The sequence below is a fragment of the Myodes glareolus genome, chromosome 11 (genome assembly GCF_982192425.1).
Source record: "Myodes glareolus chromosome 11, mMyoGla1.1, whole genome shotgun sequence".
Classification (NCBI taxonomy): Eukaryota; Metazoa; Chordata; class Mammalia; order Rodentia; family Cricetidae; genus Myodes; species Myodes glareolus.
This window is the reverse complement of record NC_142036.1, coordinates 38,521,649-38,540,273: the sequence shown is the minus strand read 5'-3', so window position 1 is coordinate 38,540,273 and position 18,625 is coordinate 38,521,649. Positions and strand designations below refer to the sequence as shown.

Below are 18,625 nucleotides of genomic sequence, written 5' to 3'. Positions count from 1 at the left end.
TTTCTGTATATGGATGTAGTATGTCAGTAGGATGGTAGTTCCAGGAAGGGAACTGTGATTTGTCTAGTCACAGGACTTTCTGAACCAGCCACTTCCTGCTGTTGGACATGTGGCTTGTTTAAAATCTTCACTCTGATAAATTCTTGTACAAAAGCCTTCCTGAATGGCTCTGATGACTTCTGTAGACTCAGTTCCCAGAAGTAAAATTTATTGGGCCCAAGGACACACCTCTGAAAAAAATATTTCGAAGCCACACATTTCCTAAACAGCATCCAAGAGAGGATAGTCTAGGACGATGTCCCACAATGCAAACACCCTCACCAGCAGAGCACTATGGATGCCAGTTCCTCCAGTTCTACTATCCATGCACTGATACCACCAATTATACTATATATGCTACATTTTAATTTTATCCTTTGATAAGCGACTAAGTGCTTATTTAAAAACAGTACTTCCCACTAGGCAATGGTGGAGAACAACTTTAATCCCAGCACTGGGAGACAGAGGCAGGCAGATCTCTGTGAGTTCAAGGCCAAGCCTAGTCTACAAGAGAGCTAATTCCAGTACAGGTTCCAAAGCTTCAGAGAATCCCTGGTTTCAAAAACCCAAAGGCTCGTTCCTTGGTGTCAGGCTCTCTTCAGATGTAGTTTCTTAGGTTAGACTTGCTCTGTCACGGTGCAGATCCATCCTATCCTTTAGGCTCTGCAGTAACTCATCTTTCTAACCTTGTACTCTCATACAGCCATTTAGACTTATTCCCAAAGTCTTTAATAACAAAACGCATTTCTGTGTTTGACTGTTATGTTGCATATGTCACACGTGGGCCTAGGGACCAGAGGCCACAAGGATCTCCTGGAACTGAACTTGGGTCCCCCACAAAAGCAAGTGCCCTTAACTTCTGGGTCCTCTCTGTAGCTATCCCTCAAGAAGTTAAAAATTTCCTATCATGCACCAATTTTTAGAATCCAGCTTATGTAAGTGATTTGTATTAATTTTTGCCACTGACAAAAAAAGCAATACTTATGAACTCAATAACCAAGTGCAGATAAATAGAGGGCAGAGAAAGGTAGAAATTAAGCAAATTACAGGCAGTGGCATGGCTTCCAGACAGTCCCTGTCTCCCACACTAACAGGCATACCCAGTTTATACACAGGAGCACCCAACTCCCTTATAACCCACCGCCCCATGACATTAAATTTGACATAAAAAAATATGGCAGTGACTGTACTTTCACAGAATGTTCTGACAGCCACAATACTTAGGAGAGAAACAGCCAGAAGCTTCAACAGCATCAACAATACAGCAAATAAAGAAAAAGTGCATCCCTGATACACTCTCAGATACAGATCTTTAGTTTAAGATGGGAGTGTTTATTCATGGAGAAAACAGCTAACAAAATACTCTAGAGACTTTCTTAGTCCATTAAAGCCAATTAAAAAGCCACCAGAAAGAGTTTGGAGATATAAAAGACACACAGAGACTACTTTCTCTTTTCCTTTGTTTTACACATATTTATCTCTTTAACTTCTTTAGGGAAGCCACTGTGTGTGTGTGTATCATGTAGCTCAGGCTGGCCTTGAACTTGTTATTTATGTAGCTAAAGATGACTTTGAACTTCAGATCTTTCACCCTTGGAGCGCTGGGGCAGGCCGCACCACACCGGATTCATGTGATATAGGGTACTGAACCCAGGACACATGCGTGGTAGACATGTGCTCTACCAATCAAGTGACAACACCAGCTCCTGAGGGACACTGTCTTCATGTTCATAAGAGTCTTCTCTGAGGGCAGAGAAGAGTGAAGATCTCCAAGTATTTGATGATGACTATGAGTTAGGAATTCTGGCTGCTGGTTCACAAATTACATAATGCTGAGAGGAAGACACTATTTCCTCTTAATAAGCTTTGAGGTAGTGACACACCAAAGACATAAGAACTCACTTCTTCCTCCTGAGATAACAGCAGAGGCTGAGAAATCCGTGTGGATTATTATTATACCTATGAGGTATGACAAACATATTCCTGCTTGTATTGAGCTGGATTCAAACACTTCTCTGAGCAAACTGTAGTCATTTTACTCTTCAAGACACATTCAGACAGCAGCATGATGGAGGACTTCTTCCCTGCCCTGTGTGAGGATTGCCTTGGGGTGAGAGTGCATGGCAACAGATCTAACCTTTAAGTCTTAAGTGTCAGGATTGAGCCTCGCCCGTTTTACTGGGCTACTCTGGTCATCCAGATGGCACAAACCATCTGCAGTAATGTCTCTTTTTGTCTCCTCCATGGGTTCCAAGGGGAAGTCCTGGTTTGTGGCCAGTACCTGTCTGACAGTCATATTAACTCGAGCAGTTTTCAAATAGGTGGCACACACCTGCCAGTCCTCCACAGAACAGGGCTCAAGCAGTGAATCGCTAGGGAGGACAGCGGGGAGAGGTGTCTCCAGGCAGTGAGGCAGGCATTCCCCATCAGGATGCGGAAGAACTCGAGGGACTGCATGATTTAACAGGCGGCTGAAACCTGACATCACCATGATGTCACCACTGTGCATAAACATGGCTGTAGGGGCCTCATCTCTCCTGAGACCACCCAGGAGAAAGATGGCAGACTGTCCAAAGCTACAAAAAGAGAGAGAAAATTTCTGTTATTATGCTCTTTCAACTTGTTTTTTTCAAATTTACTTTTATGTGTGTGGGTATTTTGTATTGTATGTATACGTTTGCACCTAGTGTTTTCAGAGCCAGAACAAGAAACCAGATAGGCTAGGATTGGAGTTACTTACTGATGTCTGTGAGCCACCATGTAGCTACTGAGAACCAAACCTCAGTCATCTTGAAGAGCAGTAAGTGCTTTTAACCACTAAATCACCGGTCTCACTTGGCATCTTTTAATTTTATACTTTATTATTATTTCTGTGTGCATCTAAGAGGTGTATGAATATGCTATGGAGCACACAGGGAGGTCAGAGGACATTTTGGAGTTCTCTCCTTCTACTGTGGGATCTGAGCATCCAATTGCCCACTAAGCCATCTTACTAAGATTACCCCACCCTTTAAAACTTACTATGCTTGAGTCACAGCGCATGTGTGAGAAGTCAGGATAACTCCTGGAGTTGGCTTGCTCCTTTCACCATGTATGTGGCCCCAAGATTGAGTTAGGTCATAGTAAATGCTTTTCCCTAGGGAGCAATCTCACAGGCCTCACCTTACTGTTCTTTTGAGACAGAACCTCTCACGTACCCTGTCTCTCCACCTCCCCCACCCCAGCACTAGAATACAGACATGACCTGCTTCATATGTTGGGATGGGGGGGGGGGGAAAGTTCCTCATGCGTGTTACTTACAACAAGTTACTTAACCAGAGCCACCTGCTCTGCCCCAAAGTCATCACTTTTAAACTATGCTGGCTTGTGTTTCCCAGTGACCAAGCCATGATCTGCTGCCCATACTTTATTATGACAGCACACAGACTTGCTACAAAATAAATTATGATACAATGATATGCAAAGCAAGAACTGAGTTTCAACATTATCTAGGTTTTTAATGCACATTTTAAAATTTCAGTATTTCAATAAAATCATGAGTCACTTAACATGTTTCTAATTTCTTCATTTCTAAGACAATTAACGAGAAGTCCTTTTCTTGTTGAGATTCCATGGATTCTGCATACACTAAAACTTCTGTTTGGGGGACAGAGGTGAACTGCTCAGGCTTTGTCTTTTACTCTGTGTCTTGCTCCACTTTACAAAAAAGGCTGGTTTAGTTTGCTTTATGGCCTTCTAACTTGCTTATTACACACAGTAATGACAGTACTTCCTATCATAAAACTTAAATCTTTACTAATTTTAGCTTAAAAATATCTTAGAAAAACAAACAAACAAACAAGCAACCTGAAACCCCTGGAATTAAATTACCTGAAGGACAGCAAGGGTTTGGAGTGATCTAGTTCAGATCTGTCCACGTGGATTCCCAGGGTAGAGTCAAGACGGTAGTAATTCAGGATACCTGCTTCTGCTTGGAACCCCTGAAATCCACAGGCAGCGGCGACTTGCTCTGAGAGGAAAGCCAGGTCAGAAGGGAAAGGTGTATAATGATCTGCTGAGTATTTCTTTGGTAAAAGTAGAAAAAATAAGAAAAATAAACAATGACCTCAAAACATAGAAAATTGTGGCATAAAATCCATCACTCACTAACTACTAGTAACACAGGCACTTACTAAGGTTTCTACCCATTACCAGTGGCTGCTACTGAAGAAAATGTGTCTTCCCTCCCCAGCAACCACACAGACCAGCAGGGAGGTGTGGGGTTCTGTGAGGTCCTCCTCCTAAAGGTTGTTTTTATTAAAAGGAAATCCAATACTGGTGTGGGAGAATTGTCTGTATTCTGTCAATCATGTATTTTAATAAAACGCTGATTGGCCAGGCAGGCAGTATAGGCAGGAAAGCCAGACAGGAAGTAGGGGTGGAGCAAAGAGACTGGGAGTATTCTGGAAGCTGAAGCTCCGCTGCCACTCCTGCGCAGACCACCGAAGAGGCAACATGTAAGCTGTCACACTGAGAAAGGTACTGAGCCCATGTGGCTAAAATAGATAAGGATAATGGGGTAATATATGTTATAAGAGTTAACAAGAAGCCTGACCTAATGGGCCAATCAGTTTATAACCTTATGGAGTCCTGTGTGTGATTTTCTCTTTGGGATTTGCCGGTTTATTGGGGTACTGGGCCGGACAGAAACCCCAACAAGCCGGCCCGTCATGCTACACCTCTGCATATATGTTATGGCCAGCCCGTCATGTTACACAATACCACAGTCAGCTTGCAACCTGGCTTGATACTCATCTGCCTGGTCAATCTGAAGGGATGACATACTCAAAACATCTGTGTTAAGTCCAATCATAATAAAAGTAGGACCTCCTTTTTCAGTTGTTTATCTTAATATGCTTCTTTCTTTTAAAGTTTTATTTGATACAGATTTCTTTGTGTTAACAGCATTGACTGTCTGGATCTCACTCTGTAGACCAGGCTGGCCTTGAACTCACAGAGAACTGCCTGCTAGAGCTAGGATTGAAGGCGTGTGACACCACTGCCCACTTCTGTTTTTCTTAACACGCTCCACCAAAATGACAAGTCTGCCACTAGGAGCTGGGGCTTTCTGGGCCATCAACATTTGTAGAGCAAAGATGCTTCTTTGTTCTCTCTTCTTTCTGTGTAAAGTTAAACTAAAATCTTGTCAGAAACCCATTTTTTTTGTTGTTGTTGTCTTACCATTCCACTAATGTTCTGGTACAGCAAGTTGGAGCAAGTCACAAAAGTGGCTAGAATGGAACCAACTGTTGGTGCCAGAAAAATTGCTGTTTTGTGGGTCCATAGGGTCTGTGGATGGCTTTCCCTGTTTGGTAAGAAGTTCTGTTTTTAGCTTTTGCTTGTATGTGTGTGTGTGTGTGTGTGGTTTTTAAAGATTTATTTATTTATTATGTATTCAATGTTCTGTCTGCATGTATGCCTGCAGGCCAGAAAGAGGGCACTAGATCTCATTACAGATGGTTTTGAGCCACCGCGTGGTTGCTGGCTCACACTTGAACTCAGGACCTCTGGAGGAGCAGCCAGTACTCTTAACCTCTGAGCCACCTCTCCAGCCAACTTGTTTGTCTGTATTTAACAGTGTAAGACTTTAAGACAATTCGGAAGCCATTTCTGACAATTTCAAACCCTCTCAGCCTCCGTGCCTCAGTGCTTCCCCTCCCCCGCTGAGAACCAAGGACCTAACAGCTACACATGCACATACTCAGTTCCTGAACAATTACCCATACACGTATGTTTAGACTCAGTCCCCTGGGAAATGGGGTCAAAATGACCTCTTACGTCATCTGATCTGACAATAGCTCTCCAGCCAATTATTGGTATTAGCCCTTTTTGAATAAGCCAATCATAATGTTCAAAGAACAACCCCCCTTTTCCTTTAAAAGCAGACTGTACCAGCTCTTCAGGGTCGTTTGGCTTCCTGAATGCTGAGGGACCCTGTCATGACAGAATTAATAAAATCCTCATGCTTTTTCATCGGTCGTGGTATATGAGATGGTCTCTGGGGGCAACTCCTTCTCGGTTTGGACACTAGAGTTCAACAACAGCATCTAAGGAAATTCTTTTTGTTTGTTTAAGATAGGGCATCTCTATATAGCCTTGGTTTCCTATTTAATTCTTAAAACAAACAAACTATATATATATTATTATATATAAGTCAAGGCTGTTGCTACAGTTTTGCCCCCCCCCAGCCCTTTTAACTGTCTACTGTATTTAACAAACCTTTCCTTACATTTTTTTTTTGTCTTTGTTTTTCTCTGAATACTCATGTGGCTTTGGATAATTTTCACTTCTCATTTTCTTAGTAAAGATAGGATAACCTTGAAGTATATAAAAATAAGCTGGGTGGTGGTGGTGTATGCCTTTAATCCCAGCACTAGGGAAGTAGAGGAAGGCAGATCTCTATGAGTTCGAGGCCAGCCTTGTCTACAAGAGCTAATTCCAGGACAGGCTCCAAAGCTACAGAGAAACCCTGTCTCAAAAAAAAAAAAAAACAAAAACAAAAACAAAAAAAAAAAAAAACAAAAACCAAAGTAAAAACAGTAAGAGCAAATGAAGATATCATCAAAAGCATTGACTGGCTTCTCTGGATTAGGAAAGCTACTGCTTAGAACAATGTGGTACTGTTGTAAAGACTTTACATAACATTAGTAAGTTACTCAAAGTTTTTAACAAGATTTATGTGGGTGAGTGTTTTGCCTGTACTGACGGGTATCAATACCTTGGAACTTAAGGATAGTTATGAGCTACAATATGGGTGCTAGAAATTGAAGCTGGGTTCTTTCTAAGAGCAACACATGCTCTTAACCATTGGACCACCTCTCTAGCTCCTCATTTAATTTTCTCAGAGTCTTGTTACATAGTCCAAACTGTCTTTAAGCTAGTGTACTTCCTAGCTCAGCCTCCCAAGAGTAGAGCTAGGATTAGAGATATGCTCTCCAAAGGATATGAAAAGGAGGCAATAAATCATAGTCACACCCCTGAATGGTCCATTTATGCTCCCGACAGCCTTCACTATGGCAGGGACATATCAAGTTTGTTCAAGAAGAAATTCAACTACGGGGCCCCAAGAACCTATAAATGTAAAAGAAATGAATAAAACAAATACCTTACTGTCCCAGTTATAATGATACCCCAGGGTGACCCAGCGCAGTCTCTCTAGTAAACTTCGGGGTCTCCGTTTATTTACCTCTTTAGACCTGCAAAGATTGAAAAACAAGAGAATTTAGTCATCTTAAATGGCACCAATAATCCTCTCTATAGACCCAAGTCTATGCATTTAGTCTAAGCTGATAGCCAAGGCTTGATAAGGAGGCTGACATCAAGAATATTAAGGACTGGATGAATTAGTTTTTATTTTTTGAGTCAGAACTTAGCATGTAGCTCTGGTTCGCCTAGAACTTACAAGGCAGACTAGGATGGCTTCAAACTCAAGAAATCTGCATTCCTCTGCCTCCTGAGTGCTGGGATTAAAGGTTCCTAGTTTAGAACAGAGGTACTAGTATCTAACCTAACTTTAAATCTTTATCCAATTCCCCAAAATATAATTTTCAATGTTTTCAAAAATGCATGGCCTAATTACTGGCTTTTGTAGCAATCAGAAACAAGTTATGCTGTCTGTCCTCGATGCTTCCTCCAGGCACTAGCAGGATGATAGATGGCCATCCTATCCTCCTGGCCATTGTGCATACACAGCAGTTTTCTGTTCTGTCATGGCTAAGTAAGTACTTTATGAAAGTGCAGGCTTTTTTTTCAGCAATCATGTTATCATACCATTGCTTTCAGGTGAACCCTAACTGCGTGGAAATGAAATGGCCAACTGTCCACCCTGCAATGGGTAAACTGGGCCCCATAAACGAGCTCTGCATTTTCTTGCCCTACAAAAAATGGCGAATCACTGGAAAGTCACCAACCTATAGCAAAATAATGGCAGTATCCCATTGTAAGATTTTTTTCCTTTTTAAGGCATGGCAATCATCTTTCTTAACTATTCCCTCAAAGACCACAGCTTTCTTTCCTTATTTCTTTCCATTGAATTTGATCCTTAAAGTTTTTTTTTTTAAGATTTATTAATTCTATGTGTATGCATGTTTTGCCTGCATGTAGATATTTGTGTACCATGTGTGCAACTGGTGCCCAGGGAGGACAGAAAGGATGTCATATACCCTCTAGGTAGTTCTAACTGGATTTACAGATGGCTGTTAACTACCACGAAGGTGCTGGTGCTAGGACTTGAACCTGGGTTCTCTGGAAGATGAGCAAATATTCTGAACCACTGAGCCAGCACTTCAGGCTGGTCTGAACCCGATTTTTAGTTTTCTGTCCCCAGAATCATGTTCTTTCAGTTTTCTTAACCCGAATCTCTTAATCACAAGTGAACATTCAGTGTTACTGTAATTGCTAACATCCGTTTGCCTCACTTAATCTTCCAGATTCTGCTCTATATACCTTTATGCAATTCAAGTTCTCAGTTTTGTCCATGTCTTTTAAAGTCAACAAGTAACCAGGCACAATCAAATAACAAAGGAAAACGGCATCTTTTCATGCTCAAACTTTGACAGACCTCACAATACTCTAACTGGGCTTCTTCCTGGTTCCTCTACTCATACTGTATTTATTCTATTACCCTGATACTCTTTTAAGCTTTTCTCCACTGAAGATCTTTCTTCTCACATATTCAAGCCACCGTCTGTGCTTTGTTTCACTTTTTAAAGTTATGTTCAGGTGTATGTGCTGTTCAAGGTCAGGTGTTAATTCCTCTGGATGTTGGGTTAGAGGTGGTCCTGAGCTTCTATCCTCTACAAGAGCAGTACATGCTCTTAATTGCTAAGACATCTCTCTAGCCCACCAACCAAAATTTTAAAAGGGGAAGAAAAGGGAAAAAGAACTAATTTTGCTTCTACATGGGGAATATAAGCGGCAATCTATATTGAAATATTGATGGGGTGGAGAAATGGCTCAGAGGTTAAGAGCACTGGCTACTCTTACAGAGGTCCTAAGTTTAATTCCCAGTAACCACATCGTAGCTCATAACCATCTATAATGAGATCTGGTGACCTCTTCTGGTGTGTGTGTGTGTGCAGGCATGCAGGCTAAATAAATAAATATTTAAAAAAAAATGAGAATATAGTTGACAGATGGGAGTGGTCCAAGCCTGTAACCCACCACCCAGGAGGCAGAGGCAGGTGGATCTCTGAGCTCGAGGCCAGCCTTGACTACAGAGAGACTTATAGTACAGCCAGGGCTACACAGAGAAATCCTGCCCTGAAAACACAAAACAAGTACAGACCCTTACGCTTATGTGCCAAGTACTTCACTGACTAAGCTATCTCCCCAGCCCCAAACTCCTTTTTCTCCAACAGGGGGTCTCTCTGTCCTGGAACTTACCAAACATGCTGGTGAGCTCCAGAAATTTGCCTGTCTCTGCCTCCTCAGTGCTGAGATTACAAGTAGGCAAGGCCATGTCTGGCTTTTATTTTCTTCCTTTTAATTAAAACAAAACACAACAAAACATATGGGTTCGGGGGAACTGAACTCAAGTTCTGAGCTACCTCGCTTTAATCCATAGTGACTATATAGCAAAATGCACCCTGCCCCCCAAATTCTGAATGCTGAAACTTGGGAGCTCACTGACTGGTAGAAACACCAATACACTGCATGGGCAAAATGCTCTGATTGCATAGCAAAGGGTACACAGGTATAGTACACCTGGTCTCAGTCTTAATTTGTCTGGACCCTACTTAGTGAAACTGGATGCATAGTGTTTTCCGAGATCTAGGGGTTGATCTAGTGAATCGCTGAACATGAATGGGCCATGAAATGTCCACGTCTATACAATCAGTGGTCATAAGTATGAGTAGCCTAGAAGGTCCTCAAACCCGATATCAGAAGTAAAGTTTATCATAACTGAACTGCAGATGAGAAACTGTGACAAAAATGCCACGACTTGTACATTCTATGTTGAAAAAGTTTGAAAAGATGCAAAAAGCAGATTGGACAAAGGTGGCTGGGCTGAATACACTGAGAAATGATAGTTTAATCTGACTCTATGCCTAATCTGTAGAGATGGATTTAAAGTCTTTTAATGGCTATACCCTACTTCTCAGAGATGCCATGACTGATTAATCTAGTCTCCTGCTGACGAACAAGACTGCAATAAAAGTGCTTACACTTAAATAAATATTGCACACACACCTACTCCACACTGAAGAACCAGGGACTAGAAAAGTATGGAGTTATATTCCCAGTCCTAACTGAGCTTTTGTAAAAGACTCTCTAGCTATATTTTCCCTGAACAAAGCACAGAATTGAAATGCAACCATTTTGTGACTCTATTTTTCTAGTCCATTCACACACTACACCTTTATGTCCTCTTCAAAATGACTGCAGAGTTCTAAGGAGATAAAAGCTGAAGGATCTAAGGCGCTTCTGTTCCTGGTTCTCAATGTGGGAGCATGTTGGGGCAATCAGAATCTCTGTGGGAAGCAACCCAAACAGTATACCCTTTCTACTCTGACAGACTTCGGAAGAGGAGAGAGTTTCATGTATTGCTCACAGGACTGTTGACAGACCATGACTCAAACACCTGGATGGCTTAGCCCATCCAAGACCTTTTTTTCCCACATGAGGAAATAGAAACATATATTACATAGTGACAGGATGAGTACTAGAGACCTAATCGATTTCCAATGCTGCCAGGACAATGTCTCAGACTATCAATTTCTTCCAGCCTTGACAACATAAGGTATAACCATCACCATTTTTATTTTTGTCAATTTATTAGACAAAAAAATATATTTCCCCATTGTCTACTGAATGATATATTAGAGGTTCACCTGAGCTATCTTAGAAGGCAGCTGTGATTTCTATAGTCATATATCAGAAAGTAAAGAATAAATTATTTGAAAGTGCAGGTTGGTGTTATTAAGCACTCTGATTTCATTCAGTCATGTTCCTCCCTTACACTGCCCTCATTTCTAAGGATAGCACTAATGGCCAAAGAACAGGAAAGGTTTCCTGCATTGCTCTTGAATAATCCTTAAGCTACAGACCTAGGAGGCTTTAAATGAAACCCACTAAATGTTGGTTATTCTTTCACTTTGTACCATAAGAAAGCCTTGCATTTCCCCCATTAGAATAAGTATGACAGTTTATGGTACGACAGGCAGATAGGTCACCAAGAGGATATATTTTCAACCATATCTCTAAGGATTTCTCACATACAGGTAGAGAAATCAACAAGGAAATGTTCGAAACAACTTGTGCAAGGTTACCCAGCTACTACAGAGCCGGGTGAGGATCTGACTCCACAGCTGGTGCTCTGCATCTCTAAACCCTGCTCAATTTATTAGCCTTACTCCTGCCACCATGCCCACCTACTGTTTTGTCTACTCTATCTGTGACTTCCAGCTTTTTCTCTTAATTATTCCCACCTTGCCATGCAAATGACCGCTCTTAAGATAAAGCGTGAACTCTAAACTTGTAACTGCCTATGGATCTATTTAAATGTCTTTATTCTTTACCCTTTACAGAAATCATAGAAGACAGGAACTGTTTTTGACTTTCCCTTTTAGAACTGAAATAAAGAAACAGGTTAAATATCACTCTCCAGCATGAAAACTGCCAGGTGATAGAATGTTGGAGTACTGCAATTCACCCAGCTACTGATTAAGCTGGTTAGAACTTGCATGAACTCCAATTACTCTTGCATACGCTGTCCCCCTTGCCTGGCCACGAGCTGAGTCAGGCAAGGTCTACGGATATGCCTAGGAAATGTTTGCTATCTTCTTCTGAATCTCTTAACACTCCCATCGCACGCATCCTGTACTTCTATTTCACAGAACATAGTCTTAAATACCATCTCTGCTCAGTCTGACAAATACTCCTAACCAGACTTTTTACTATTCTGAATGGTAAATCCTTAACCATTTTGAAGGATAGCTGAAATAGTCAGAGAGAGAAAAGAGACGCAAAAAGGAAACTTAGATTAGTAGATAAAATTTTAAAAAATCGTATAAAAATCATTTTTCCCTCTTGGATATTTCATCCTACTTGGAAGAATTATTTTCTCCTGTGCTTCCCCAGTGTTTTCCACTATTATAACATTTTCTCAGCTCTACTATAATTACTCCTGTACATAATTCCTGAACCTAAGGAAAGTGTCCTATTAAGCTTTGTGTCTCCAATGCCTGGTACCCAACTGATTTCTCCAATGAGTATTTGTGGAACGATGCTGAAATATCAAGATCCAAACACTAGTTCTTTCACAAGCAACAACTGATCCATCATATAAGAGCTAGCAGTAGCAGCTCCATGTAGAACAGAAGTCAAGCACTACTGGTGATATCTTCCCTACAGGTCTTAAAGGAATACACTTTGAATAAAAACAGATCACATGAGGATGAAGTGGATGAACTCAGTTCTTAAGTCATGATAAGAATGTTCCAAACACAACAGTGCAGTGCAGTAATGAGGGGTTAAAACCCAATGCACCTCGTTTACAGCATCTGAAAACACTGTTTCTTCAGATCTTCCTCTGGCTGTTAAGACTCACCTTAGGAACTCTTTGCTCTGTTCCCACAGACTTTGGGTCTCTTCTTTAGTCATGTGCTTGTCCAGGTTACACACATTAGGTTTCTGGGAGTATAACTTAAGGCACTGCTTTACCCAGTGCCACTGACATCCTGGGAGGAATGGGTTTGGGATGAAAATAAATCCTATAAAAAGATGGAGGGTGGTGAAAGAGAAATTTGTAATTGTTTTGTTTCTTTTTGCATACTCGTGTTTTTTGTTTTTCAAGACAGGGTTTCTTGGTGTAATAACTATGGCTGTCTTTGAACTCGCTTTGTACACGAGGCTTTCCTTGAACTCACAGAGATCTGGTTGCCTCTGCACCACCACCACCAAGCTACTTTTTTCATATTCTTACACCCACTATTCTGTCATTTACAGCCCATGTCCTTTGGTTTTGCTTAAAGTTAATGAAAAAACAAGTTCTGAAGAGCAGGAGACACCTTGTTAATATCTGACTTTGGAGACACACGTAAGATAGTTTATAATAGTATTGTCCTAAGTCAACATTAGAACTGAAAGTTCATCCTTAGATTTTCACCAGGTATCCAATACAGTAACATAGACTCTTCCAAGTCTTTGTTTCACTTATTGCAGGCACAGAAGACTGCTCTAGTACTTGATTTAATTAATCATATGTCTTCATCTAGTAAACAAAACACTAGCTATTAGTCTATTTTGTTTCCCAGTTTCAAACCCACCTTTTGTAAAATATACAAGCACCTGTAACTCCAATCTTAGAGGATCCAACACCCTCTTCCCACTTCTACAAGCACTGAACATATGTGGTGCACAGAGTAAGTTCCAGCAAAACCACACTCCCTGCCACACACAAGAAAATAATATTCTAACACTTCCAAAAGATATCAGCTTAAAAGAATGTATCTGATCCAGTTCATACCCTTGAAATAACTTGAAATTTAATTTCTCTTTAGGCAGTCTATTTTAGATAAGCCCCACTGCTTTTCAAGATAGAGCTCAGTATGAATTAAAGGTGTTTGCTATTTTGTCTTTTTTTTTTTTAAATGTAAGACCTGGAGCATGCCAGGCAAACAAACATTACCACTGAGTTCTATCTATAAGCTGCTTTTATGGGTTAAAAATCTGCTTTTCTTTAATTTGTATTGTTTTGCAGTTCTGACACACAGAACTCCAAATCAGTTTTCTCCCTCCTCTTGGATTTAGAGATAAGAATCCTGTTACTGGAGTTGAACTGATTCAATCCATCCCCTACTCTACTCGCTTTGAGGCAGGGTCTTGCTATAGAGCCTGGGCAGGCTTTGTATTTGCAGTGACCCTCCAGCCTCAGAGTCTTGAGTTAGTTCTGGGATTATGGGCATGCACTACCATGTCCGTTCTAAATCAGCTGTTCATTTTTTACCGACATACCTTCAACTTCATAGTTAACATTTAGTGACATCTTAATATGTCAGGCATTAATTGAAGCACTTTACATGTATACTCAAATCAAACCATCAAAATCTTTTAAAAAAAATTTTATTTTATGTGCATTGGTGTTCGTGTGAGGGTGTCAGATCTTGGAGTTTTAGACAGCTGTGAACTGCCATGTGAGTGCTGGGGATTGAACCGGGTCCTCTAGAAGAACAGTCAGTGTTCTTAATTGCTGAGCCATCTCTCTAGCTTCCCATCATAATCTTTTAAAAGATTTATTTTTAATCATGCATTTGTGTGTATTTAGCAGTGGAGTAAAAGGTAGTTTTGAGTTGTGAGCTAAACTTCAGCCTTCTGAAGAATAATATGCATTCTTAACCACTGAGCTATCTCTCCAGCCCATTCTTTCTTCTTTTTTTAAAAAATATTTTATTATGTATACAGTGTTCTGTCTGCAGGACAGAAGAGGGTGCCAGATTTCATTACAGGTGGTGGTGAGTAAACATGTGGTTGCTGGGAATTGAACTCAGGACCTCTGGAAAAGCAGTCAGCACTCTTAACCGCCGAGTCATCTCTCCAGTCCTCTCCAGCTCATTCTAATCGTATACCGGGTCCTATTTTTATACACACTTCATGCTTGAAAAAACTGAGGGCAAGGGACAAGATCTGTCTTATATCAGTTATTACACAAAAGATTCAGGCCTGAGTCCAGATAAATGGAAACCAGAACCTATGCCTTAACCACTGCTCCTCATTCTTTCTTGTGTATAACTCCTTTTCAAATGTTTGGTGCCTACTGTTACATTTCCCACCCAAGTCTTTTCTTTCCCAGACCCAGTTCCTCCTGTTTCTTCCAGTAAAGAAAGGTTTTGCTACAGAGTTCCTTCAGAATTAGTAGGATCAAGAAGTAAACAAAACTTTCTCATCACCTTAAAAGGAGACTGTCCCACACTTTTATTATACTTCTTTTAAATGCAGCTTACAATGACTTCAAAAGCCAAAGAAATTCCCTACAAAAATAATGCAGTACTAACTCAAGAGATATGGCTTAAGTATGAAAACCTACAAAACCTGAAAAAGCAAACATCGCTTCAGACAACACAAAACCAAAGTGGGCCTGAAAAGTTTGCATCCTGAAAATTTATACAGCATCAAGACCCAGATCAACGGAAAATCATGACTTTGAAGACAGTATAAGAGTTAAAAGTTTAGCTGGACGGTGGTGGTGCACACCTTTAATCCCAAGGAGGCGAGACAGGGAGATCTCTGTGAGTCTGAGGCCAGCCTGGTCTACAAGAGCTAGTTCCAGGACAAGCTCCAAAGCTACAGAGAAACCCTGCCTCGAAAAAAAAGAAAAAACCCAAAAAAGGTTAGGAGTTAAGAGCAGCCTCTAGGGGTGCATACATGCATGTAGACAAAACAGTCATACACACAAAAATAAATATCCTGTGTCCGGAGAGATGTTTAGCAGTTCAGAGTATACACTGCTCTCGCAGAAAACTAGTGTTTGATTCCCAGCGCTAACGCCAGGTGGTTCATTCATCTGTAACTCTCATTCCAGCCACCTGACATCCACTGCTGAGCTGCTCTATTTTTTGGAAGCATTAAACAGATAACTCAGAGAGGGCACAAATAGGTTGTGCTCCAGGGTGGGGCATTAATTCATGCTTAGGTATGGCCTTTGTTTATCTATTCACCACTTATTCCTAGGAAATCAGAATGATTGAGTAATTTTATTCTGACATGTACTTACCAGGATAGCCTTCGAGCCCATAAGCCTGCCACTTGCTCACAGGCTGAAGTCCTGCCCTACAGGCATCATGCTCAGTCACCGAGGACACATTCAGAGGAAATCTGACCACCTGGAAGGAGAGAAACTTAATACAGAGGACAAGCCATCTTAGAGGCTAACCCCGAGAACCTCAGACCTCCGAAGAGATTTCTACTATGGGGGTTCTTAATATTAGCTCTCCCACCCACTTGACTCACAGCCTTAGTTTCTTTACATTCTAACAAATGCTATATAGCTCTGCAAAATTAAGGAAAGTGGCAATAAGAGACTAAAATGGTTTGGACTTTCATAATGTTATTTAGTCTGGTTAGTGCTAAAACACTGCTTCTGAGGTGTGCTATAGTTAGCAATAGGAAAATATCAGGAGGAGGAGGTTGAGAAAATGGAGAGTTCTCTAATCACAAAGAAAAAGTTATTTCTAGGACCCCATTTGCTCAAAGCGTTATCTGTTAATAAAATAATAATGATAGAACTTTGCTTTTATTATTAAAGAAATTAAGTATTAGGAGCTCATGAAGTTTTCATTGCACATAGAGTGTCTTATAGATGATACCCAAGATGGATGTGGTGTCACACACTTTTAATCCCAGCACTCTGCAGCAGAGGCAGGTAGTTCTCTGAGTTTGAGGCCAAACTGGTGAACAAAGGGAACTCCAGGAAAGCTAGGGCTACAAAGAAAAAAAACCTGTCGAACAAAGCTAAATTACTTGAACCAAACTAAAACAAAACAACCAAAACTGAATCCAATATGCTAACATATATATATAAATATATAAAGAAAAAAAGCAAAACAGAAAAACCCCTCCTCATTCTTCCATAAATAATAGATGTTGCTTGCCTTCACATACATTGAATATTTTCTTTCAAAAAGAAATGAGCTTCTTTTATGTTGTTGGTTTTTGGAGACAGGGACCTCACTATGTAGTCCTGGCTGTCCTGGAACTCCACCTGCCTCTGCCTTCAAGCGTTAGAATTAAAAGACTATCGTGTCTGGCTTGAGAAATGGACTTTTGTCTTTTTGTTTTGTTTTCTCTGTAGCTTTGGAGCCTGTTCTGGAACTTGTGCTATAGTCCAGGCTGGCCTGGAACTCACAGAAATCTGCCTGTCTCTGCCTCCTGAGTGCTGGGATTATAGGTGTGCACCACCATAGTCTGCATAACTTTAGTCTTAACCTCCAAGCATGGAGATTTTCTGACAAAATTTCAACAAATGTCTAGTATATAAGCAGATTTAAAATAAAATAAAAAACCTTTCCTTTTCTGCGTTGCTAGACAAGCACTCTACCACAGGGCTACATGTCCAAACCACCCTTCTTGAAAACATGATCGCTCTCTTTCTTCTTTTGGTTTTTCTTTCTCTCTTTTTGAAACAGGGTTTCGCTGTAGCTTTGGAGCCCGTTCTGGAACTAGCTCTTGTAGACCACGTTGGCCTCAAACTCACCCTGCCTCTGCCTCCCATCCATGAGCTGGGATTAAATTTAGACGTGTATCCCCCCCCCCCCCGACGATTTTTCAAGACAGGGTTTCTCTGTGTAGCTCTGGAACTAGATTTGTAGACCATGCTGTCTGTCCTCAAACTTGTTAGCTGGCAATCTGGACTACTGAATGAGACTCTGTCTCAACAAAACCAAAATTTAAAAAACGCGACTGGGAAGGAGAAAAAGAAATAGGTATGTATGTTGCTTAGATTTATTTTAAATTTATTTTATGTGCATGAGTGTTTTGCTCGTGGAGGTCAGAAGAGGGTGTTTGATCCTTTGAAATTGGAGTTACTGTGAGCAGCCATGTGTGTACTGAGAATCGAATCCTGGCTTTTCCTGTAACCCAGTGCTGCCTACTACGACAGCCCATGTGTAGCATGGGCCACACATTGCTTGGACCCCTTTTATGTGTGGTCAGGCTGTCCTGGAAGAGCAGTAAGTGCTCTTAGCTGCGGAGGCATCTCTCCAGCCCCATTTTTCTGGACAGGGTTTCTCTTGGGTAAAGAAAGCTCTGTCTTGAAACTCGCTTTTTCAGATCAGGCCGGCCTCGAACCACAGGCCTTTGCATCTCGAGTGCGTCACCATCGCCTGACTTTTGATTTTCTTAAAGAAATGTACCTATTTGACTTTTTTTTTTTAAACCGTGGGTGGAGTATATAAAAACCCTACAATGACCTCTTTTAAGTCTCAGAGAAGACAGGGCCTAGTCTTAACGCCCAAAGCTTTAACAGTTTGAGACTTCTCCGAAGGCAGGTTTTATTTGAAGCCGCGGAGTCACCCTAACGTCCAAGACGACATTCTGTCGGATTTTACACAAAATCACACGTTAGCATCATTTTAGTGAACAGTTAAAAGAAGGACGAGCGACTACCAGGCTTCGGGAGCGAGGCCGCGGGGGTTGGGAAGAAAATGGCGGCTGGAGGGAAAATGAGGCCCAGCGCTTAGGGGGCCGCAGCGAGCGGGTGAGCAACAGCTCGGCGCACAGGGCCGGTAGGCAAGGGTTCTCTCCATCGCCAGCCCGGGTTATGGAGGCAGACGTTCCGGGCTGCCCACCGGAACGCCATGCGCGCGGGTTAGCGCGCACCACTTCTCCCTTTGTACCTTAGGCACGCCGGGGCTCGGGCCTCGGCCCATGTGTGCCGTCGAGAAGTCGATGACCGCCCCCAGGTCCGCCGTCCCCCGCCGGCTCTGCCGGTAGAAGCGGAAAAGTTTCCGGAAGGCATCCTCTCCAGGCTCCGTCGCCACCGTGGCAAACGAAGCCACTGCCGCCGCCATCTTCTTCATCTCGAGGGTGCGAACTGTCTGAACCGGAAGCA

At 41.6% G+C, this 18,625-nt stretch overlaps 1 protein-coding gene and 1 non-coding gene across 2 annotated transcripts; both read right to left on the bottom strand.

Moving 5' to 3' along the window:
• Positions 1-1,350: 1,350 nt before the first annotated feature.
• Alkbh1 (alkB homolog 1, histone H2A dioxygenase) lies at positions 1,351-18,608 on the bottom strand. Its single transcript, XM_048449312.3, has 6 exons — positions 18,411-18,608; positions 15,791-15,899; positions 12,629-12,791; positions 7,184-7,274; positions 3,910-4,103; positions 1,351-2,615 (listed from the first exon to the last, which is right to left on the bottom strand). Exons 1-6 carry the CDS (start codon positions 18,591-18,593, stop codon positions 2,186-2,188), a joined length of 1,170 nt encoding a protein of 389 aa, XP_048305269.2. The 5' UTR covers positions 18,594-18,608; the 3' UTR covers positions 1,351-2,185.
• On the bottom strand, positions 11,708-11,842 carry LOC125410132 (small nucleolar RNA SNORA58). The gene has a single exon (XR_007234993.1). It is a non-coding gene; the product is annotated as a small nucleolar RNA SNORA58 (small nucleolar RNA).
• Positions 18,609-18,625: the final 17 nt, after the last annotated feature.